Raw genomic sequence first — 24,836 nt, forward strand, 5'->3', positions numbered from 1 at the left:
ATAAATATTTCTTATTATTTTTAGGATAACTTTCTAATATATAATGACTTTAGGGGTGAATGCTTTTATATTTGTGGACTGATTTTTAATATATTTAACTTATATTAAAAGAATTAGGTACTTTTAAATTTTATTTTTATATTTTACTTAAATAAAATGAAAAGATTTAATTATTGCCTGTAATAACAAATTTTTATTTATTTACTTATAATATTAACTATTAAGTAAATCTATTCATGTCCTTATTCGCAATTTGATACTTAAAAATACTTTCTGAAAAATTTGGCCAAACACAAATTATTGCTCAAAAGTACTTTTCAGAGTAATTAGCCAAACACAAACTGTTTCTCTCCAAAAATACTTTTGAAAAAAATACTTATCAAAATAAGTTGATTTCTCTAGTTTGGCCAAACACGCTATTAAGCCACGTGGTTAGGGACAGTAGGAAACTGGGAAAAGGAAATATTGGAGGAATTTTCTACCATAGTTAAAGAAACAAAAAGTAAATTAAGAAAAGAACAACAAAAGTTTTTTAGAAGGTAAAGTAATTAAAAAATGAATTTAATAATGTCTCAACATTAGCACACATAAAGGGTAAAATGAAGGGAGGTCATTTGTGATGTTTTGGTAATGTGTCATATTATGGTGATTAAAACTATTAAAAGCGACAAGGCAGACTTAAAAGCAATGCAAAATTTATATGTATATGATACTAAGTTGGGATCCTGTAGGAAATATAGAAAACTTCTAGTATTTTTTTTAATTCTTATTTCATATAATATTGGTATAAAATAAATTTAAAGTGAAACGGATCAATGAAAATTTATATAATCGATCATAAGTTGTTTGGGGACTTTGTTGTTTTTATAGTATTAGATAAGAAACATACATGTTCTTTAGAGATTGTTAATAACTTCATTTTTGGAAAATTTATTTGTAAATTTTTTGTATATAACATACCGAAATGTAAAAATGTATAAAAAATATATAATTTTTCGATTATTATTTTAAGAACGGCTATACAACGACATTTTTTCATAATTTTTTACCTAGTTATTGGATCAACATATTTTTTTTTCTTTTTCAGAAAAAGAATCAATATATCTTACACCTCTATATTTTTCTAACAAGGTAGTAGAACGGTTTAATTATATTTGTCTGTTTGCAAAGAGGAAAAAGTGACAAAACGTCACTAGGGAAAAGATCCACTTTTGCAAATAATGAAAAATTGTCCACAAAAAATTTCATATGTTTTTTAAACAAACGCCACCCTCAGTCATTGGATATTTCTTGTTCAATCTTAATTTTTTAAGTTCAGAAAATCAATATATTTTTCTCATACTAGAAATTAGATATTTATAGAATATTTTGACAAGAATAGTAACTTCTAATCATGTCCTCATAGTTTTTTTTTTCTCGTCTCTATCTTATCATGAAAATCCAGAAGAAAACACATCTCAAGTCTTTGCAACAACAACATAACCACTATTATCCCACACCGTGGAGTCTGGGTAGGGTAGTATGTACGCAGACCTTACCCCTACCTTGCGAGGATAGAGATGTTGTTTCCAATGGACCCTCGGCTCAATGCCTAAGTCTTCACAGTTTTATCATTTATGGAGACAAAAAGCGCCAGCTTATTTCTTCCCACTTGTCTAAAGTTTTAATGCATAGTGTTCCCCGATATCAATGCTGGTGGAAGATAACAGATACATGATTAAATAATCGAGATATGCACGAGATGAACCAGATACTATAGTTATATATAAAAAGAAAAAGTAAGAAAACAGTTGTATTATTCTCCATCAAACAGGCTATACAAAGTAAGTCATCTTATGCTCAAACAATACAATTTATAACTAGAAAATAGCAGCTTCATGGATAGAAGGATTTCAAAGGAATAACACAGTACTGAGAGCTGTCAAATTATTGAAGTTGAGCAACTTCATCAATGCCACACAATCTCCAAATTTCAAGATAAAACATTGTCTGCATAAATTAATGAACATGGAAATAAAACTATAACGATGACAATACAATGGAACAAAATTCAATTTCCAGGAAAAGAAGAATATTGGGTTGCGTCGCATGAAAAACTCTCAAAAAGGTTCCAAGGATATCACATTCTCCAGTCTCCATCAACTAAACCCCGACCACCTGGGGAAGGAAATTAGTATTACCTCACCTCCTTAGTAGCTTCAATACATCGCCAACAAGGTGCAATGAACCGGTGACAAGAACCTGGAATAAGAAGTATATAATGCTTTAGCAATCATGGTGGTATCACAAATTTGTCCTAGGTTTCATCTATGGGAAGTACGTAGTAAATAACATGTGGAGTAATAACCGCCATAAGCATGATGTTATCTTCCATCAGGAAGGCGTAAGTGACATTTATGATCGAGTTGGTTGTCACTCGTCATGTTTCATGTAGGTCTAGTTGTAGGGCGATTTTTTCGAGTTATCTCAAGGCAAATCAAGATAAAGCATTCATCTCTATCAACTTGTAACTCTAGCATCTTCACTTGCAAATAAACTTATGATGTCATCTGTTACTAGGATATATGAAAACCTCTGAAGTCTAATGCAAGTAGGTTTATCATGTATGTCAGAAACAGTTATAATGTATGTGATATTCCAGCAGTATTACGTACCTGAACTCTAAGGGAAGGGTTTTCTCTAACACAATCCCTCAACCAATTTATGGTCAATGGTAATGAAGGAAAAACCGCACTACAAGCAAAATATCCATCTTCTGGACCACAACGAGAAGCCTCTTTATAAAGAAATTCACGGGGTGGTACGCCTACTGAGGCGTTTAACTTGAGATTCTGATCAAGAACATCTGCATTAGACAGGAAGATATATGAGGTTCTATATGGATAAGCACTGCAAAGCTTTGAAAGCTATAAGCAAACATTCAGGAGGATACTAAACCAAGAAACAAGCCATGGTGTCAAGTTGGAAAGGTTGATCACTTTCAAACATATATTTCTTACTTTAGTGACAATGCCCTAAGATTAAAATTGGAGTTCTCACGCCTCTCGTTATCGAATTTCAAATGAGGCTGCTATACAGTGCTTAGGCAACAGCTACTGCAGATTAGAAACCTATTTGAGCGGAGACAACCAAAAGATCGAAGTAACAAAATTAACAGAACCTGTTACATCAAGAGTCTCTTTATCAAACTTATGTGGAGCCTTCTTTTTAGGGATATGTTTCAGATGCACTGTGCTTTAGTCAGCTATTCAAGACAGACGACAATCTTGCTCTAGAGAAAAGCAGGCTACATAAGATTTAAGAGAAAAAAAGTAAGAGAAGCCAGTTACCAAGGAACAGGCAGAAGTTACCTTTGCCATGAATGATTTTCTCCCAAATTCTCTGAAGGTTAAACTGCCACGACAAATCCTTTCCAGGGATATATGAGGGAATAGCAGAGGTAGCAGAAGTAACCTTGGTATATGCCGAAATGCTTGGCACAAAAATAGCTTTTGAGAAGTAAATACCTGCAGAAGAAAACATTCATATTGCCCAATTATCACTTTTCAATAAAACCTCCTTGTCATTTAACAAGAGAAAGAGATTTAAATGAGACACCAAAAGCTTTTCTGTGATTTTCCTTGAACTAGACGGACAAAGGTGTCCGGGCACATTCTATTTGAACTCTACATGAATCCACCATATGTTGGTAAACATCAATAAAGTCAATAGTGTTACTGTGAAGTTAGATGCTATGAAGAAGTTAACTTTGTGCGTTCAATCAATCATTTAACTCGTTTATGGTGTGCGATGAACAAAGTTGTGGTTCATGGTATACTGAATAGGTGTAACATAGGAGGAGCATTTATGGTAGTCAGTTGTGCCATCTTTTCCAGTCTCGAAGAATCCATATGGATGCAATTCCCAGTCTGCAGAGATAAACATCAATGACAAGTTGACAACAACAGATTGCTGCATGATTATCTTGTTCACTACCTGATGATGCACAGGTATTGACAAGCTTAGGAAGAAGAATTTGAGGATCTCTTGCATCCATACAGTTGAATAACAAAATCTGCAGTAGAGAGACCATCTTATTCATGAGGCATGCCACTCCACAAAGACAAGAAGTAGAGGAAAGGAAAACACATAACATAAGATTTATCAAATGCAGATGAACTGAATATCATGTATCAATATGATAGCTCTTTTACCCGCTTTGGTATTTCATCCGAATCCTTGTTATTACAAGGTTTGATGTAACCGTTTGTCCAGGCTCTCTCCATTGTATTGACTTTTGAAGAAACTGATGAAAGTGACATGTCTTTTCTTTCTACCACAGAAGCAGAAAACCATCTCGCACAAGCATCCATGCTCTCAGGACTATGAGCTCCATCTAGGTAGAAGGTCAGATCTCCTGACAACCTTTTATGTCCTCCAGATGTGTTGATCAGAGGGTCAACAACAATCTGACCCCTGCCAGAAAGACGTGCAGCTGAAAGACCCCTCAGGAATTCCTCTGGTAGACCATCTTTCTCATATGCCTGTTTGATGCCAAGAAAAGGTCGAGCAGCATGATAATAGAGCCAAAGAACATAAGAGTAAAAGAAGTGTGGATCACTCTTCTTAAGCCACATTGAATAATGAAATCCCCTTCCATATGTTACCATCTCAAAAAAAAAAAAAAACTTCCGTTGCATAGCAAGATGAGATACAGTAACATTAATGAAGGGCATAAATACCCGTATACAAGACGTCTACCAAAAATAGAGAGACCTAACCAAAAATATGGTTTTCTGAAAGACACCCAATCTTCTATGCTTAAAGAAATCTCATGGGTGCACCAAAACATAATAAGGGAAAAGAGGCTACTCCTCAAATGTACAAAGTCCTTCTCTATTCCATCAAAAGCTCTCCTATTTCTCTCTCCAAATGGTCCACATGATTGCAAGTGGAGCGACATCCCAAGCCATGCATCTTCTTCTCCTCCTCCTGAAAGTCCAGCTGAACATTACTTCTTAACCGTGCGTCCGTGCCTGGCATCACCAATGGAAAGCCAAACTAGCCCAATACTTCATACCATAAGCAAGATGCAATATGACAATGTAAAGAAGGTGATCAAAATCTTCACCCGAGCACTTGCACATGTAGTACCAACTAACACGGGTAACTCTCCTCTTCCTCAAATTCTCAGCCGTTAGAATCACCCCTCTCGTAGCTAACCATGTAAAAAAATTCATCATGATGTTTGGAGTAAATTAGAAGACACAAAATGGTTTAGGTGTGAGCGTACAATTATCCATTGATTTCTTAAAAATATGAAGGAAACTATAAATTTCTTGGGAAGCGCTATAAAAACTATCAAATCTGCAACCATGCAGAAGTATACCAGTTGAAATCAAGGTTTCTATGAATCAGGAGGAGGGGGAATTCGCACTTTATAAAATATTACTTTTTTTATGTTGGGACCAGCTTGCGTGCTCCTCGACTATTCTACCTGGTACCTACTACCTCCCACCAGCACAGGCACATGGTAACTCTACCCACCAAGGCTTGGACAGATGGGAAGAAATCACCTAGTAATTTTTGCCTCCGCTGGAATTTGAACCTGAGACCTCATGTTTCTCCTCCCACTTTATTGACCACTAGGCCACACCCTTGGCTGCTTTGTGCTCTATATAAATTGTAGTCTAATTTCAATGATACAAGTCAATGGAGTCTGGCAAAGTTTGGAAATAGTCATTCAGCAGCTTGGCTCGACAAATTTTGGCCATGTTGGATTTTGGATCAAGTAGTTACAGTTGACTCATATCAGCTCAAATTAGGGCCTAGATGCCAAAACGGTAAAAAAAGCAGTAGGAAATGTTTATTTATCAAATTTTAAGCGACGAAGCAGTGCGAAGGAAAGGGTATCGCTTCAGAGAAGTGTACGATTCAAAGGATGGTGCTGCAAAGTAATCCTAAGGAGGAGTGATCAATTCTTTGAATCGCACCTTTGAGGAGTTGGACTAATATCAACATTATTGCAAATTGGATGCTAAAGTTAATAACTTTAACCACAATTTGATTAATATATTGCATTCACATTTTTCTAAAATAATATTTTAACTTGTGCGCTTCACTTCAAAGAAGCACACATTTCATTTCTCGCATTTCACTTCAAGCACTATGGACCTGTCACTTTTTTGCGATTTTCACTTCTAAAACCACTGGATTCTGCGTATCATGTCACTATAAGCACAAATCATCTTCCAGGTGGAGTGGCATTAATACAGCTTGGTTAAATATTCAGAGCCGCTAGCTATCAAGCCTAAAACCCACTTTTGAGTCTCAACAATTGCATGCAGAAAAACAAAAGAGAGAGATTCTTGTTCATTTTTGTAGTTAACATACAAGATGACTTCTTATATCGAATTTTCAAGCTACATGAATCACGGATAATTGTTAATACTTGACATTCAAATTATTACAACATAATCATTAAGATTATCATACACATTATTCTTAATCATTCTCTTCGGGAGCTTTTCCGCTTGCTTTTATGATGACCTAGAATTCACATATTTGAAGCATGGATATAGCCTTTTTGAAGAAATGCAAGGGAATAATTGTGTATGGCATGTACCAACTCTCATCCTACCCAAGCAACTTGACAGAGCAATTTTTGTGTAGTTAAGCTCTATTTCTCTTGACTAACCTAACTGATAAGAAAATAGACAATGTCTAACTCAGCTCTGACTACTAGCTCATGAGGTGAGGATTGCCCAAAGCCATATAATGGAGAAAATAGCTCATTTCCTCGACCATGTCAGACAACTTAACACCCCTCCCCCACATGCCCAAGCCTGGATAACTTGAGAGTGAACATAACATGAGGCCCAACTTAGGAAACACAATAACAGGGGTAGGTCCGGCCTTCGACTTTGGTACCATGATAAAAAAGTGGACCTAGGCATAACTCAACCCCAAAAGCTAACTCATGAGATGAGGATTGCCAAGACAATATAAGGAGACAACCATCCATTCCCTCAACCAATGCGGGTCAATCTAACACTATATTAAGAATAGTCTACACAATATTCTTCACGGTTCTCTCAATTTTCAACAAGAGGAACCACTATGGACATTTTGCTATGACTATGAGGTGCCTCCCAGTAATTTCTAGACTGCAATACAGATCCAAAAACCACATTTTTCATAATCAAAATGAAGGTTAAGTTTATCATAATAAACAAATTTTAAAATTCAACATGACATGCTTTACGTAATATTAACACCTGACTGGAAACAAATCATGAACGTTAATATCCGTTGAGACATTTAAAAGTGATTACCATATGCACAGACTAATACAAGAGGAAAGAATAAAGAGAGTACCAACATCTTCAAACAGCCTTTTCCAGTTTCCTGTACTTCTAAGCCAACTTTTACAAAGGGATACAGCAAGGGCAGCATTACTGAGCTGGTGATCACCAGACAAGCTTAGCCTTGCTCCATTTAACTTTTCCAAGTTTAGCGGTGCGACAACTTGCAGCGAAACCTGCATGGACAGAGAGATAATAGTCAGAAATTTCTGTGTAGTACACACACCGTAGTTAGTGGTGCTTGCATGGAAAGAAAAGATATCAGTCAGATATTTGGGTATAACTACATACAATGAGTTACATGATGATGGTCGATAAACTAATAGCTTATCCACATCTTTCCAGGGACTATATGACTGTTTTCTGCATCTAGTTTTGATTTGGGTGCCCATGTATCGCATATTTATGTACATGAAAATGAAATTCTGGCACCAATAGAAACACTCTAAGGTAAGTGAAACTTACTTGCCATCGGATACATATAATATTGCATCCAATCCAGATAGAGAGGATAGTAGTGAAAAATTAGAGTATACTCACAAATAACGTAGTTACTTGATGATGGCCAACAAACTAATATCATTTAAAAATCTTTACTGAGAGTATATGTGTCTGTTTTCTATATCTAACTTTTATTTGTATACCCATGTAGAGTATGTATAAATGCAAGGAAACAAAATTCTGGTGCCGATAGAAACACTAATGAAACTTACTTGCCATGGAATACAAATGTTATATTATCCAGTCCAGCGAGGTAAATCTAACTTCATAGAGTTTTTCATGGAATAATACCTTTTTCGCCAGAAACCCATTGCTACAGTCGTTTTACAATCTTTTCAGAAAATAAAAATTATCATTTGGAGGAAAAAAGAAGAACTATCATTTGAAAAATACATTTAAGAGTAGTCGCTTATTGGATTGGCTATTTTATCCTTTATTTTACAATTTGTTGAAATTATGTTTAAAAGAAGATAGCAACTACTACAAGATTTAAGAGTTCTACATCACTGTAACTCCTAACTCAAACACTTATGTGCTCAAGCTCCACTCACATCCAAAATGAAGCCACTTAAGCAAGATGCAAGTTATGGAGGCATAGGTGTACATCACTGTAACTTTGAAACAAATGCAAAGTAAATGCTTAAATCGCTTTTTTTTAAGGACAGACTTCTACTTATAGTCACTTTTTCAAATCATGATTCTTCTATCCATGGAAATATTTTAGACCAGTTCAAATTACAGGATTATGGGTAAAGAAAATATAGCATTACGAAAAACTGCCTGTATGTGTAAGTAATTAAAATTGAGTTGCGCCAAAAAGGGTGTGATCCCAGGCACATGATTTTATAGGTAAATAAACATTAGTCACTAGTCTTATGAATCCAAGAGGTGATGTTACAGTAGATTACCATCAACTCTTTAGCCCTTTCTTGAAGAACTTCCATTGCTTCAGAAAGTTGCAGCACAGTGAATGCAGGAACTTGAGGCTTCACGAGCAGGAACACCAACCCAATTCAGAAAATACTTCATAATATAACTGCGGCTCAAGATATGGGCAGGAACTTTGCCATAAACAATCCACTATAAGAAAAAACTATCATACACTTACGAAATTGCACAAAACTAAGTACCTTAAGAATTCCGGCCTTGTGAGAAGCAATCTGGCCTAGTGTATTTCCTACACATCATATTTGGCAGATAAACAAGTCATATCAAAAAGGTTTTCTAGTAGCCATCCCGCTAAGATTTTCATTCTTTCATCAAAAAGAAGAAATTTTTTGACAATTAAGCAAATTGAAGAGCTAATGGAGCATCCATCTCCCGCCAAATTAAAGAATGTGCCAAATGGATTTGTTTGAATAAAACATCGTTTGAAGATACGTCTAAAGAGTTTATATAGTTACGTAGTTATACTTAATGATAATATTAGTCTCTCGTGAATACAAACTATGTGGAATGTAGAATGGACCTAAAAGGTGCTTCATGCTCAAGACATATGTTGAAGATATAATTAAGAAAATAGAAGTGTGTCAGCCTATTCTCCTTGTTTTCTTATTGCTTTTTTATTTTATTTATCAAGTCCTTATTTTCTTATTTCTCATGAAATCTTTGCATAGAAAGTAACAAACACGACTATAGAGGAGAGAGACGCACCTAAAGTTTCCATGTGATCCATACCCAGAGAAGTAATACCACAGACAACAGGTTCCTTAATCTGCAAAATTGTTTTATCAAGTGATTCAGTCATTCAATGCCAAGGGTCAATATATTATCTCCCAACAAAAGAGCAGAAAAGATCTCTCCAACGTCTATGCTACCTTGCATATTTTATATGTAGGAGCAACATGATCAATACACGATAAGATGCATTACCACATTCGTAGAATCCAGCTTTCCTCCAAGGCCAACTTCAATGATGGCAACATCAACCTGTGAAGGTATAGTAAGTCTTGTTACATAATTGTTGAGGTTCACTTGTTTTGCTCTTGTTGGGAAAACCAAACATAGGCTACAGACTTCGAGATGCAATTGAGAATAAAGTTATCAGCTATCTGACTCAAAAAAGAAGTAAATCATTCAATATTTTTTCTCACATTTGTTAATGAATGTTTTCTTTACCTATCAAAGAAAGAGTAATCATTTCTTCTCCTGCTTAAGACTTTTAAGTATAAATTAATTCCATAGCATTACTCATCGGGTCTATCGTAAGCAGTCTTACCTTGCATTTTTGCAAGAGGCTACTTCGATGGTTTGAACATGTAATGTCACGGCCATACAGTGACAACTGCTAGCGTAAAGCCGAGATTATTTGGTTGGGAAGAATAGGACTTTTGACTTCAAGCCTACCCTAATCAGAAAAACGTTTCAGCTATTAATGAAACATTTTGTTGATACTACTAGTCTTCTCCCCTTCATTAGCATTTAGCACAATATATCATTTATCAACAAAAAGAAAAGTTTATTCAATTTTTTTATAAGTTTTAATTCAGTAGTTTTTTTATCACAAGTTTATTCAATAGTTCTTTAACACCACAGAGGTAATATAAAAATCATTATACATATTTGATTTACAAAGTGCCAGAAATGGAACAATTTGGTCAAGAACAGAACCAAGACCTGTATGTAGACTGTTTGTTAATGAGATTTAGATAGAAATTTGAAGATATTGAAACAATTGTATGATTAATCCCATAGCATTTGAAAGCTTGAAGTATTTGTGATATAAACTTATACTTTGGTCATACCTAACACTATTCACGAAGACTTATGAAAATCATCGAAAAGTTTAAAATGGAATTGTATGTTCTAGATATCACAGTATACAGTGTCATGATAATCATTACATGAGGATACAACGCCTTGTCAAAGTCAAGATCTCAGAGGAACTATATCCAATCTGGAAGTCAAGGTCAGCGGATAACTTAGTCTTATTAATTCAGTAATTCTGTTCCAGGTACTGGTTTCCTATAACCGGGTAAAAGGGTAGCCTGGTGCACTAAGCTCCCGCTATGCGCAGGGTCCGGAGAAGTCCGGGTAATGGTTTCCTATTACCAAGATTTTTTATTGGCCAAATACCTATGCGGCCCCTTAAACTTGGTTCCAGTTTTCATTTTAACACTTTAACTAAGGCCAGTACCTATTGAACACTTAACCTTGTCTTACTTACGCCTATTAAACACAATAGCTGACATGGCAAAAAAGGTGTATTTCACCACTCTTAAGCGCGTGAATGGATCTGAAATTATATTTTTCCTTCTTTTTTATTTAAATTAAAACCCTTTTTTCTAAAGCAATCGTATCACCACCTTATTAACTCCATTACTGTCGCTCCTCCACCATTAGTACCACCATTCTCCTTCGTTCTTCTTTTTCCTCACACCACTCTCCACCCTTCCCCTTCCCTCCTTACATGAAACGGAGAGAAAAAGATTTAAAAACTCAGAGACATAACACGTTGACTCGGGAGGTTGAATTGATGAGATAATTAAAATTGATCAGAAATTGGATCAAAGAAAATTGGTGAAGCTCTGCAAATTTTCCATGAACTTCAATTTATTTTTTGTCTTCAGATATTTATTTTGTAGCCAATGGAACCAACCTCATACATCGTCAATCTGCTTCAGAGCTTGACAGAGATCAGATTCGATAGAAGACTCTCCCCAATACTCGCGCTTAAACGGATGGAATGAAACCCATTTCTCTTTCTCTTTTTTTCTTTCTAGATTTTTTACTTTTCTTTTTCTCTGCTAACTTGTGTTTTTCTTATTGGTGTCATTTGTTAGGTCAATGGCAAGTAGCTTCACGCGTTGAAGTCTGTTTAGGGTTTAAAAAAATGTGTTTAGGTATAAGTAAGATAAGGCTTAAGTGTTTAATAGGTAATAGCCTTAGTTAAAGTATCAAAATGAAAACTGGAACCAAGTTTAAGGGGCCGTATAGGTATTTGGCCTTTTTTATTTTTTTTGAAAGGGCTGGTTTTCCTATGGCCATGAGTTTTTGAAAGCAACTTCGGGTATGAGAATATGGTAATGCCACCAGACTCAAATAGTAAACAACTTCCAAGCACATCTTAGAAAAGAGAAGATAAACAGCAGAACCCAAATCAAACCACAGCTATGAAACTTCAAATCACGCAGTGTGTCATTTCCAGATCAAGCAAAATAGAGGGAATAGATCTCTACCTTCTCGCTCACAAAAATTTTAAAAGCCAACACGGTAAGGAACTGGAAGAGAGGAGGCATAGGCAAGTCTTCAGAGACGTTTGCCTGCAAATTAACATTTCTGGAATCAGTAAAAATCCACCATCATAGATTTTACTGAATGCAGACTACTTCAACTGACAGTAAAAAGTTTCAGATGATGTGCCAAATTTTATTTTACTCTCATCCAATACAAACCATTAAAACAAACTAAAAAGAATTTGCTATCATGAGCTTAAAGTAAATCATTTATACTTATATCGGACAGTATATATCAAAGAATGATGAAGTCGAGAGATGTCAAGCAAATGAAGGATTCCAACTAAAAAGTGAACCAATAAATTTAAAAGATTTAAATATCTCCAGCGGTAACATGATTAGTTCCAATTTGCTGTAACTAGTGTAATCCCACTGCAAGGCTGAATCATAAATGAAAAAGAACTTCAATTTAAACCAGAAAATTACTTAAGACTACATAAACATGAAAAAGAGAACCAACTGAGATGTAGTCAAGGTAAACTCGGAAGATCCACTAGCATACTTAGATAGGGGCATCTTGTCATCCAGCACAGAGACTAAATGAAAGAATACCTTGAGCTGATTCCAACAATCCCAAAAGTATTGCAGAAATTTTTCCTGGCATATGTCCATCCTAAGCAATAAGGTGCAATGGAATGAGAATCTTCATTAATAACTTAAGGACAATCAAGTAAAGGAAAGACATCAATCACATAAGAAAACCTATTAACAGCAATGAAGTTCAGCTTGAAATTTGAGTGGGGACCCCTTGTGTGCTTCAAGACATACTAAGAAGCATGTTAAAATCAACAGGGTATTAAGTTATTCCCTATCTGTTGTTTCTGTTTTACAAAAACCTCATTGGGTGCAGTTAGTAGATGAAAGGAAAACTGGGGATAGGAACATGCAAAACTTTGGCTTTTACTCCTTTCTGAAAAGTGAAATGAGGGTGGAAAATTTGATCGATTACTTAAATTCATCTACATGGTCGGCGAGAAAGTATTGAAGTCAATGAAAAGGAAAAGATTGAAAGCCTCCTGGATACACAGTGCAGCCAGATTCCACATGAAACAAATCCCATTTTAACATACAAAATACAAAAGTAGCACTGACACTGAAGATGCTCTAATATACAAAAGTAGGGAAAATAAAGTAACAAGAATGCATACCCATCAAGGCGATATCTTTCTCTAACATCGATCAAATGAGGAGAAGTGAAAAGTCCTGTTTTGAAACCGCACTCCCGTAAAATTGCTTCACAGAAGGCACATGTTGAACCCTGAAATGAATTACAGAAATGAAGAGACGGAGTAAAGGAATGAAGCTAGAGAATTCCTGCTCTTTGGAAATATCAATAATTGAATCAAATAAGACATGGGATTAATTTTCCAATTATAAGAACATGAAAAGTCATAACTTCTTAAGAAAAGCTTTTCCATTCTGCATTTGTTCTGAGCTACAAGTGAATCTTAGATGCTGGACAACTACAGCCAATTAGTAGAAATTGTTAGAGCCACACGTTGGTTGGAAAATCCTCAACTCATGAATTAACTTTGGATTTAAGTTAAGCCCAATGTCTTTTTCTTTACAATCAGTCAGACCCAACTCTGTTCTAGGTTTAGCCAATGTTGGACCCCTATGTTATATTGTTCAAGCTCCAAATATCCAGTTTTAGGAGTGTGGACTGTAGAGACTAGAGGGGAGGGTGGTTAGAGTCCTCACGGACTAACTTTTGGAGTTGAGTAAAGCCCAACGTTCAAATTCTTATCAGAAGACAAATATAAAATACTCAAAATCAAATTCACTTAGCTATGCATAACGTTTGTCCAACACACATCATGTGCACCGAAAAAGTAAATATCGTAGAAATCCTGGAAACCGACAGAGTTACCATAAAGATGTATTTGACATGCAAAATAACTTAAGCCACTTTTTTTTTATGAAGAACTTAGCCACTTAACCATTAAAAGATAATCCTAAAATCCCAAAAGCTAGAACAGAATCTAGCACATACTTTTTACCCATTTTTTCTTCTTCTTCTTCCTTTTCTTTTTTGTTTTTGGTTGGGTGTTGTGGGGGGGGGGGGGGGAGGGAAAAGGTCCACTAGAGGTTCTAGATACACAGACTTGATAAATGAAACTATAATTCAACAATAGATAACTCTTTTATATGAAATTGTGTCTCACCTCTTTCAGAAAACTTGGCTATCCTTTCTAACTCGTACATTTTTCTTTAATTCAAAAAAGTATTTGATTCTCAAATTTTAAAGGGAAAGCATCACATCAAATCATTAAGGCAATCGGGAATGACTTACATTAAATGTCACAGAAAATAACAAGTTAAAAAAAAAGCGGTTAATTTGACGACGAAAATGGTCCAGATACCTTTCCTTTAGTGCCAGCAACATGGATAATCTTAAGGCCTACTATCTTTTCTTCCAAGCCCAAAATCTGCAACAGAAATGCAATATATTATCACGTCCACTTCTACTTTTCAAAATATATTTTAGGACCAACATTCTTGTAATTTCAAAGATACGAAGTTCAAAACTTCTAACTGCCATCATATAATCTACAGTAATTTTCATTTCTCTTTCTTTTCAATAGATTACAAATTCAATGCTAAAATGTTTTGACTTTTTTTTTTGTTTGTTTTTTTTTTGAGAAGGTAACATTTGTTGTATATATATTAACTGCACCAAAGGTAGTGCAATCATCCATAGTTACATAAGGTGGAATAGAAGTGTAATTAAGCCTTAACCTACTTACAAGGATCCTAAAACAGCAACTAAAGATTCTAGATCTTCCATGTATTCTTGCTTACACCAAAAATAGAAAAGGGATAAACATTGCATTTTCAGTTTCTGGATAGAGTTGTATTTATCTTCGAAGCATCTTCGGTTTCTCTCTTTCCAAATTGTCCACCAAATACAAGCTGGGGCAATCTTCCATCTCTCTTTCTGGTTGGAGGAGCTACTATATATGTTCCAACATTCTAGAACTTCATGGGTATCCCTTGGCATAACCCACATGATTCCTTTCAGATTAATGAAAATCCTCCATATTTGTTCCGTTATCCTGCAATGTAAGAAGAGATGGTTGATTGTCTCTGCTTCAATTCCACATAAATAACATCTGGAGCATAGGTGGAAGCCCCTCTTGATTAGATTATCCTGGGTCAAAATTGCTTTCTTGTTCAAAAGCCATGTGAAGCAAACGACTTTATAAGGAATTTTGACTTTCCATATTAGCTTCCAGGGCCAACATCCAATCTGATTGTTAGAAATATTGAACTCCTTATAAGCTGACTTGACTGAGAATTTGCCTTGCCTAACCCCTTGCCACAAATGTTTTGACTTATAATCACTCCGTTAATTAATTATAAGATCACTATGACTAAACTGCACATTCTGGAAACAGCAAACAAAAGTTACACCGATAACACCGATTTCAATTAGTTTGTGGCATAAACAGATAGGCAAGACCGGTACCACCAAGATGCACATTTATCACGCAGCTCTTAAAGGCGAAACAGTCTAAGCTAGAAATGGCACTACCTTAATGTACCTCAACATCCTGTCCAGTTTCTGGTTTTGACCACTAATGGCTGGTATGCCATTTCTTTTTTTCTGAGTAATGAGAGTCGAAAGAGCTTCCATGGCAGATTCATATGCGGATGGAAGCTGGAAGTCTTGTGAGATATCTTGACTATTTTGACTGAACTTTCCCATAATCTGAGATGACATATTCCTATATCTGAGTCCTTCAGGGACATAAAGCCAAAATATTAGCTTTAAATTCAAGTTAAATTTTTCTCCACTGCAGTGCAGAAAATACTAATTCTTAACTAATATCATCCTAAAAAGAGTTGAAGTAAAAGACATCTACAGTGATTGACATAAACCCGATTGTACACCTAACAATTGTTTATACATTCAGCAATACGAAAATTTGCGACCCCAAGAACTATCACAACTCAAATGCAAATATCAAAAGCGCTAAAGAAGTTTCCTTTCTAGAAAATGAAAGACACACTGTTTACTTAAACTATGACGTGACTGCAGCTTAACAACCAAGTCAAACGGAAAAAAAAAATGCCAAATGACAATTCAAAGCAACCATGAACATGTCCACACTTCCAACTAACTTTCAAGAAAGGATTTTTATATTATTTCAACTATTGCACCTTCATAGTTTATCACAACTGCTAACTAATTCTTTTAGTAGCAAAGTATGTTGCATATAACCAGTGACGATTCAAAAAGATACTAAAATGTCACATCTAGGATTTAAACCTATGACCTAAAGTAACTTTTGGACCCCCTTTGCCACTACCCGAAATTGTTAAGGGGATTAAACATTTTTTTTGGTTTTTCATCCGGTGTCTGGTACCCGCATTGGAGCCCGACTATATCCGGATTCGCACCGTGTAGGGCCCCATTCAGGGAAGCGTTCCCTACATACGATTTTTCCATACCCAGGGCTCGAACCCGAGACCTCTGGTTAAGCGAAGAGCGGTCTCATCCACTGCACCACATACTTTGGTTGGGATTAAACATTTTATATACAACAAAAAAAATTAGTTTTTTTCCGCTATTTACACAGTAAAATTTTCAACTAAGGGAATTCAATTAAACCTCTTTCCTGAACTTAGCTACGCCCCTATTCCAAACGAGCTTAAAACTAGTCAATTTATGATGAAACGAATCCAAATAAAGCAAAATCAATATAATAATCGATCTCAACTAGTTTAATAATTGTTGTAAAACTAATTTGATGTAAAAATGTAATAAAGGGGGCTAAGAAAAATTGCACCTTGGAACTGTTTTACCCCATCAGTGTGTGCACAAGAAGGTGAACTTGGACCGTTCCATGTAATTAATCCACTGAGGAAATGGTCTCTTTTGCTAGCATTAATTTTAGAATGACCCATAATTTCTTGACCAAAATAAAGATTGTTGTACAAAAATATCATTTGGGGTTATTTATTTTTCAGTGATTAAACCCCTATGACGTTGAGGAAATTCTGAAGCTATGGTGGTGTAGAACTGTAGATGACCAAAGAGAAGATGCGAAATACTACGTGAAAAAAAAAAGTTATAAAAGGGGGAGTTAAGCAACTTTATTGTCCATTTGATTTTAAATTTATCCGTACCTATTTATCATTTTGCATTGGCCCTAGCATGCCAATCTTCTAAAATATGCCTATTTTGAGAACGGTGTTTAAAAAGCGTTTTTCAAAAATTACTTTCGGCGAGAATCGGTTTGTATTTGATTAATTAATTTAAAAAATACTTTTGAGCAATAATTAGTATTTGGACCACATTTTTGAAAATTACTTCTAAGTGTATTTTTCTCAAAAGTACTTCTCAAAAAATTACTTTTAGAGAGAAAATACATTCTTCTGCTTCTTCTTCTCAAAAGTATTTTTTTCTTCTAAAAGCTTGGCCAAACACTTCAATTTTTGGCCAAAAGTATTTTTGGCCCCAAAAAAAAAAGCTTGGCCAAACAGGCTATAATATGTGAATCTAGCCACATTGGGGCGACGTCTGAAGTTTAAGATGATATGCATTGTGGCGTCAGTTTTAGAGATTGAAACGGAAGAGGAACTTCACTGTTGGATTTTGCTAGCTAACTCGAGTTTTCTGAAGAAGATGGAGCACTTGATCACTTTCCAGAGTTCGGTGGCCAAGACCAAAATTGATTATCTACTCCTCAGGAAGTCCAATAAAGATCCTTGCATGGACTGCAAGGTCATCCCGTGTGAGAACCTTACGATCCAACATAGGTTCTTGGTCATGGACCTTAAGATCACGAGGAAAACGGTTGTGTATGGTCATCCTAAGATCAATGGAGCCTTGACTGAGGACAAAGTTTAGGAGTTTGGGGTTAAGCTTCTGGCTATGGGGGCTTATAGGAGTAGTGTGGACGCGAGTGTTATATGGACCACGACCGCAAATTGCATTAGGGTAACTTCTAGAGAGGTATTAGCAGTCTCGAAGGGATACTCCAGTGGTCACAAAGGGGATTAATCGTGGAATAGAGAGGTCCATGAAATATTAGAATCCAATAGAGCGGTGTATTTAAAGTTATTGGAGAGCGTGGATGACGAGAAAAATAGGACGAATAGGGAGTGGTATAAGATGGCTAAGAAGGAGGTAAAGTTAGTAGTTACGGCGGCTAAGACTACAACATTTGGTCATTTGTATGAAGAACTTGAAGGTGGGGAGGGAAAAAATTGTTCAGGCTTGCTAAGGCAAGAGAAAGGAAGGCCCGTAACCTGGACCAAATAAAGTGCATCAAGGACGGGGATGGCAGAGTTTTGTTGGATGAGGCACATATTCGTCGGAGATGGCACACTTACTTCCATATACTCTTGAACGAAGAGGGGGACAAGAACATTGTGCTGGGTGATTTGGAACACTCCAAAAGTCGACAAGACTTTGGGTATTGTAGGTCTATTAAAGTTGAGGAGGTCGAGGGGCTATGCGTAGAATGAGCAGGGGTAGAGCGACCGGGCAGACAAAATTCCGGTGGAGTTTTGGAAGAGCGCGGACAGGGTGGGCTTGGAGTGGCTCACAGAGTTATTTAATGTCATTTTATGATGAAAAAGATATTCGAGGAGTGCAAGCTGAGTATGATAATCCCATTATACAAAAACAAAGGGTGATATCCAAATTTGTAATAACTAGGTATCAAGTTGCTAAGCCATACTATGAAAGGTTGGGAGAGGGTGATGAAGCTGATGGTGAGAAAAAATGTGTCTATTCTCGATAACCAGTTCAGATTTATGCTAGGGCATTCGACTATGGAAGCCATTCACCTTATTAGGATATTGATGGAGCAGTATAGGGAGAGGAAGAGGGACTTGCATATGGTATTCATCGACTCATAAAAAGCTTACGATAAAGTATCGCGGAAGATTCTATGGAGTTGTTTGGAGGCTATGGGGGGTACCTAGTGTATACATTTTGACGATTAAGGATATTTATAATTGAGCTAAAACCCAAGTGAGGATAGTGAGAGGGGACTCGGATCACTTTCCAGTTTTGATAGGGTTGCACCAGGGGTCGACCCTCAGCCCTTTTTATTTGCTTTGGCAATCGACGCACTGACGTGCCATATTCAAGTGAAGGTGTCGTGTGCATGTTATTTGTAGATGATATTATACTGATTGACGAGACGCGAGGCGGTGTCAACCCGAGATTAGAGGTTTAGAGACAGACACTGTGCAGTCTAAAAGTTTAAACTTGAGCGGGACCAAAGACATAATACTTGTAGCGCAAGTTCGCGGTGCGACTCATGAAGCAAACATAGATGTAAGACTGGATTCATAAGTCATCTATCAGAAAGGAAGGTTCAAGTACCTTGGGTCAGTTATACAGAATGGTAGAAAGATTTACGAGGATGTCACACATCGTATTGGGGCGAGGTGGATGAAATGGAGGCTTGCTTCCGATATTTTGTGTGACAAGAAAGAGCCACAAAAACTTAAAGATAAGTTCTACTGAGTGGTGGTTAGACCGACTATATTGTATGGGGCTGAGTGTTAGCCAGTCAAGAGCTCACATGTCCAGAATATGAAGGTAGCAGAAATGAGGATGTTAAGGAGGATGTGCGGGCATACCTGAATTGATAGAATTAGGAATTAAGTTATTCGGCACAAGGTGGGCATAGCTTCTGTAGATGAGTAAATGCGGTAGGAAGACTTAGATGGTTCAGACATATGAAGGGAAGAGACACAGATGCACTAGTGAGAAGGTGTGAGAGGTTGGCCTTAGAGGGTCTAAGGAGATATAGGGGCGGGCCGAAGAAGTATTGAGGTGAGGTGATTAGAGCTACAGCTTACCGAAGACATGACCCTTGATAGGAAGGTATGAAAGTCGAAAATTAGAGTTAAAGATTGGGTAGCCGAGTGGGTTTCTTGTTCATACTAGTAGTATTAGTATGTACTCTCGTATTTTTTTAGTCTTAGGTTTCTATTATTGCATCTTATTTCGGCCATCTTGTTGTCTTGTTGTTACTAATACTTATTTTCCATGGCTCCTCACTATTGTTTCTAGCCGTTTTTCTTTTCATCAATGTTATGCTTATGCTTTACTGAGCCGAGGGTCTATTCGAAACAATCTCTCTATCTCCACGAGATAAGGGTAAGGTCTGCGTATATACTACCCTCCCCAACCCTACTTTGAGGATTACTTGAAAGTGGATAATTTTACTATTGAGTGAACTTCACGTGTTCAAAATTTTATGGTCCTAGAACGCTAAAAATCGAAAATCGTGCTGAATTCCTATTTTATAACCCTAAAACACCAAAACCAAGGGACGTCCATGGTAAGATAATGACCATGGTTCATTAGGTCGTTTGCGATGGGCCCAAGAAATTTTAGGTGATTCGGGGCCGATCGCCCGGATTCACAAAAATGACGTGGACATTAGCACAAGAAAAATCAAAAATCGTGCTAAATTCTCGTTTTATAGTCCTAAAACACCAAAGGACGAGGAAAAGTCATGGCAAAGCCATGATTATGGTTCATTAGGTCGTTCCTGACGGGCCCACAAAATTTTAGGCGATTATAGGTCGGTCGCCTAAATTCATGAAGATCGCATGGACATTAGCACGCGAAAAATCAAAATCGTGCTGAATTCCTGTTTTATGGCCCTAAAATGCCAAAAATAAGAAACAATCATTGACGAGATAATGACTATGGTTCGTTAGGTACTTTTCTGATGGGCCCATAAAATTTTAGCCGATTCAGCGATTGTCGCGCGAATTCATGAATATGGTATGGACATTAGCACACAAAAATCGCCAAACATGCTGAATTCCCGTGTTATGGCCCTAAAACGCCCAAACAAAAAACAAAAATAGCGAAGCAATGACTATTGTTCATTAGATCGTTTCTGGTGGGGCCACAAAATTTTAGGCGATTCGGAGCCGATCACCTGAATTCATGAAAATAGCATCGACATTAGCACACGAAAAATCGCAAATCATGCTAAATTCTTGTTCTATGGCCTTAAAACGTAAAAAACGAGAAACATTATTGGTGAGTAAATGTCTATAGTTCATTAGGTCGATTATGATGGGCCCATAAATTTTTAGGCAAATCGGGGCCGATTGCCTGAATTCATGAAGATGGCATGGACATTAGCAAACGAATAATCGAAAGTCGTGCTAAATTCCTGTTTTATAGCTCTAAACGCCAAAAAAAAGGAACGGTCATGGCGAGGTAATGACTATAGTTTATTAGGTAATTTCTTATGGACGCACAAAAATTTAGGCAATTCGTGGCCGGTCATCCGAATTTATGAAGATGGCATAGACATTAGCATACGAAAAATCAAAAATCGTACTGAGTTATGGTTTTATGGACCGAAAATACAAAAGCAAGGAAAGGTCATGGCGAGGCAATGATTATGGTTTATTAGGTCATTTCTAATGGGCCCATAAAATTTTAGGCGATTCGGGGCCGGTCGCCCAAATTTATGAAGTTGGCGTGAACACTAGCACACGAAAAATCGACAACTATGCAGAATTCCTAATTTATGGCCCTAAAACGTCAAAAAATGAGGAACAAGGATATAAGCGGTTTTGGTTTTTATGATTGACAAAGGAACACATGCATGAACTAGGTCCATGAAGAGTGTACACAGGTCACAATCAGATTTAAGCAAAATGCATGCACGTGCAAGGGATAAGTAAAAGTGGTTATTTCTAATAATCCCTAAATGAAAATGTTGCATATTTAATAAGGAGTGGGACTCTTGCTTGAAGAGAATTATATCCAAGATAAGGAAAGAGTTAGAGGTTGAAATTAACTAAGACTCTTCCACTAAGGAAGAATAAAACATTAGACTTCTAGTTACTCTTTATTTACCAACTCTATAAATATTAATTTGTTCTCTTTTGCAGGGGACGCACAAACGCTGAAGTTAAGCAAGAATTGAGAGCAAAATAACAATGCATTTTGTGATCAATTTCTGTGTGTTTCAAGTGTGTGAACCTGAAGCTACATGAACCAGATAGAAGAACCGGTTCCAAATGTGTGTCTTTTATTCTAGTTTCATTGTAGTAGGGCTTTTGAGTTGTACCTTTCAGCTTTCTCTATAAGCATTTGTACTAGGTACTCTGAAGTTAACTTCAAGTTGTCGGAACAACCTGAAGTTGGTTGCCACAAAGGGTTAAAGGTAATCCTTAGGTTTAAAAGAGTTTTGTAAACGTTATTTTTGGTTCAGTGATTTAGTGGAGTGTTGGAAAAAATCATACTGGGAAGTAGGTCGTTATTTTTCACCTTTTGAGCCGGGTGTTTTCCAAAAAATACTTGTGTTCTTATACTTGCTGCATTTATTATTCTGCAACTGTAGTGTAAGGAACAATAAAGAAGAACCAGATCCTTTTATATTTTGTACACACGAAAAATTGGACACCGCACAAATTACCCTCTCTTGTGTGGTATTGAAGTACAAAACATCAACAGTTATGGCGAAGTAATGCCTATGGTTCATTATGTCGTTTCTTATGGGCCCACAAAGTTTTAGGCGATTCGAGGCCGACCACTCGAATTCATGAAGATGGCGTGGACATTAGCACACGAAAAATCAAAAATCATGTTGAATTCTCATTTTAAGGCCCTAAAATATCAAAAACGAGGAACCGTCATGGCGAAACAATGATTATGGCTCATTAGGTCATTTCTGATGGGCCCATAAAATTTTAGGCGATTCGGGGCCGGTTGCCCGAATTCATAAAGATGGCGTGGACATTAGCACACGAAAAATCAAAAATCGTGCTCAATTCCTGTTGTATGGCCATAAAACGCCCAAAAAATAAGGAACAATCATGGTGAAGTAATGACTACGGTTCATTATGTCGTTTCTGATGGCCCCACAATATTTTAGGCGATTCGGGGTCGCCTGCCCGAATCCATGAAGATGGCGTGGACATTAGCATACAAAAAATCGGAAAATCGTGCTGAATTCCTATTTTATGACCCTAAAACGCCAAAAAAATGAGGAACGACCATGACGAGGCAATGACTATGGTTCATTAGATCGTTTCTGATGGGCTCATAAAATTTTAGGCGGTTCGAGACTGATGGCCCGAATTGATGAAGATGTCGTGGACATTAACACATGAAAAATCATAAATCGTATTGAATTCATGTTTTATGACCCTAAAACGCCAAAAAACGATGAACGGCCGTGGCGAGGCAATGACTATGGTCATTATGCCATTGCTGACGGGCGCACAAAATTTTTGGCGATTCGGAAAAGTTTATGGGCCAATCAGAATCGCCTAAAAGTTTGTGCGCCAATCAGAAACGACTAATGAACAATTGTCATTGCTTTTCTATGACTGTTACTCGTTTTTATCGTTTTAAGAGTATGAAACAGGAATTCAGAATGAATTACGATTTTTCGTATGCTAATTCTTTTGTCGTCTAATTTATCTTCACCAAGATTTGCGTTATTAGATTTCACATAACGTCTTGTTATTTCAATCCCAATAAATATTTCATAATATCTTAAGAAACCCATATACAGGTATCATCTGTTGACGATATCAGGTAGCATTTTCGAAATTTGTATTCACTAGTCTTATCCCTGAAGCCTCAATCGCCCAATCATTTTCTTAGTCAATATGATTCTGTCAATGGTGTGTGTCCCAATATCAGAGTTGCGCCAAATATCAGTGTTTTATTTTTTGAATTATCTCTTTTCTTTTGCAAGTTATTATTATTATTTTGTAAACTCAATCAAGTCTAATATTGTTGCAAACTCATATAAGATTTTTCTTTTCTTTTCTTCAAGTATTCAGTGTCATGACTACTAACTCGACTAATTTGAATTTACATTGTATAAAACCCATTATGTTGAAATTTAGCATTATTTACTATTTACTAAGGAAGAGGAGTTTATTTTTCATGATCCAACACGAAACATCTAATTAAAGATAAAAATAATTTTATCATTTCTTCACATTCTTTGGTAATATGTAATTTACAATCTAATTATTCACACGTTATCTAAGAAGATAATTAGTAATTATGAACTTATCGACTTTATTGTTAACTATTTATCAATCTTGTAAAAATTTACTTCCTTGAATAAACAAATTATACACAATTAGATCACTTAAAGTGTAATAACAAAAAATTCTATTTAATAGAATAAGACTACATACAATAGACCCTTATGCTTCGGCCCTTCTCCGATCCTGCACATAGCGGAAGCTTAATGCACCAGACTGCCCTTTCTATTTAATAAATTCAATTGCCATTCTAGTAATATATATATATATATATATATAGTCCATAGTAGAAGAAAGAAGGAGAAAAAAAAACACAGTTCACCTAACTCCATCTTTATTATTAATGACCGTCTAGGAGGTTGGCAAGAGTGTCTAAACACTTTAATGCAATGGCACCCTCCCCTATACATTCAACAACTATATCTATCAATATAAACACCTTAAAACCCCCACCCCCTACCCCTTAATTATACCTATATATACACATGCATGTGTATTAAGTATTATATCTTGTAAAAAAGTGATATGCATCAAATATGGAACTATTTTTATGAATAGGGTCACCATTATTTTACTGCAAAATTGTACATTTTGCATGCAATTCTTGTTTTCTTGATTTAAATGTTTGTTAAAGCAACAGTTGCTGCTAGCTAGCTTCTCATGCTTTAATATATCTGTTTGAGTATTTTCTTGGGTTTTTGACTTAATCTTTGTAGTATCCAACACGTAAAGTTTTGTTTGCTAG

General features: G+C 36.2%; 1 protein-coding gene across 6 annotated transcripts; it reads right to left on the minus strand.

The window, feature by feature from the left end:
• Positions 1-1,779: 1,779 nt before the first annotated feature.
• On the minus strand, positions 1,780-17,175 carry LOC104093689 (folylpolyglutamate synthase). Of its 6 annotated transcripts, none has more exons than XM_009599492.4 (16): positions 16,873-17,173; positions 15,615-15,813; positions 14,443-14,508; positions 13,228-13,337; positions 12,632-12,692; positions 12,023-12,106; positions 9,717-9,773; positions 9,498-9,558; positions 8,975-9,021; positions 8,753-8,830; positions 7,361-7,519; positions 4,194-4,523; positions 3,976-4,054; positions 3,351-3,506; positions 2,655-2,845; positions 1,780-2,241 (listed from the first exon to the last, which is right to left on the minus strand). In XM_009599492.4, the coding sequence occupies exons 2-16, from the start codon at positions 15,801-15,803 to the stop codon at positions 2,182-2,184; spliced, it is 1,728 nt and encodes a 575-aa protein (XP_009597787.1). In that variant the 5' UTR covers positions 15,804-15,813; positions 16,873-17,173; the 3' UTR covers positions 1,780-2,181. The 6 variants fall into 6 exon arrangements, 4 of the variants coding, with proteins under 4 accessions (XP_009597787.1, XP_009597779.1, XP_033511446.1 ...); XM_009599484.4 differs by having other exon boundaries at positions 15,615-15,820; XR_011415243.1 differs by lacking the exon at positions 1,780-2,241 and adding an exon at positions 2,950-3,095 and having other exon boundaries at positions 2,707-2,845; positions 15,615-15,820; positions 16,873-17,174.
• Between the last annotated feature and the right edge of the window lie 7,661 nt (positions 17,176-24,836).

The sequence above is a fragment of the Nicotiana tomentosiformis genome, chromosome 4, assembly GCF_000390325.3.
Source record: "Nicotiana tomentosiformis chromosome 4, ASM39032v3, whole genome shotgun sequence".
Lineage (NCBI taxonomy): Eukaryota > Viridiplantae > Streptophyta > Magnoliopsida > Solanales > Solanaceae > Nicotiana > Nicotiana tomentosiformis.

Bases quoted from the DNA above. Each gene is read 5' to 3' on its own strand.
- LOC104093689 (XM_009599484.4), bottom strand. From the start codon at position 17,032: ATGATATTTTTGTACAACAATCTTTATTTTGGTCAAGAAATTATGGGT. The intron at 8,831-8,974 runs GTACTTAGTTTT...CTGCTCGTGAAG, and splicing joins ACAAGGCCGGAATTCTTAAG to CCTCAAGTTCCTGCATTCAC. The intron at 2,242-2,654 runs GTACGTAATACT...TTCTTATTCCAG, and splicing joins ACCCTTCCCTTAGAGTTCAG to GTTCTTGTCACCGGTTCATT.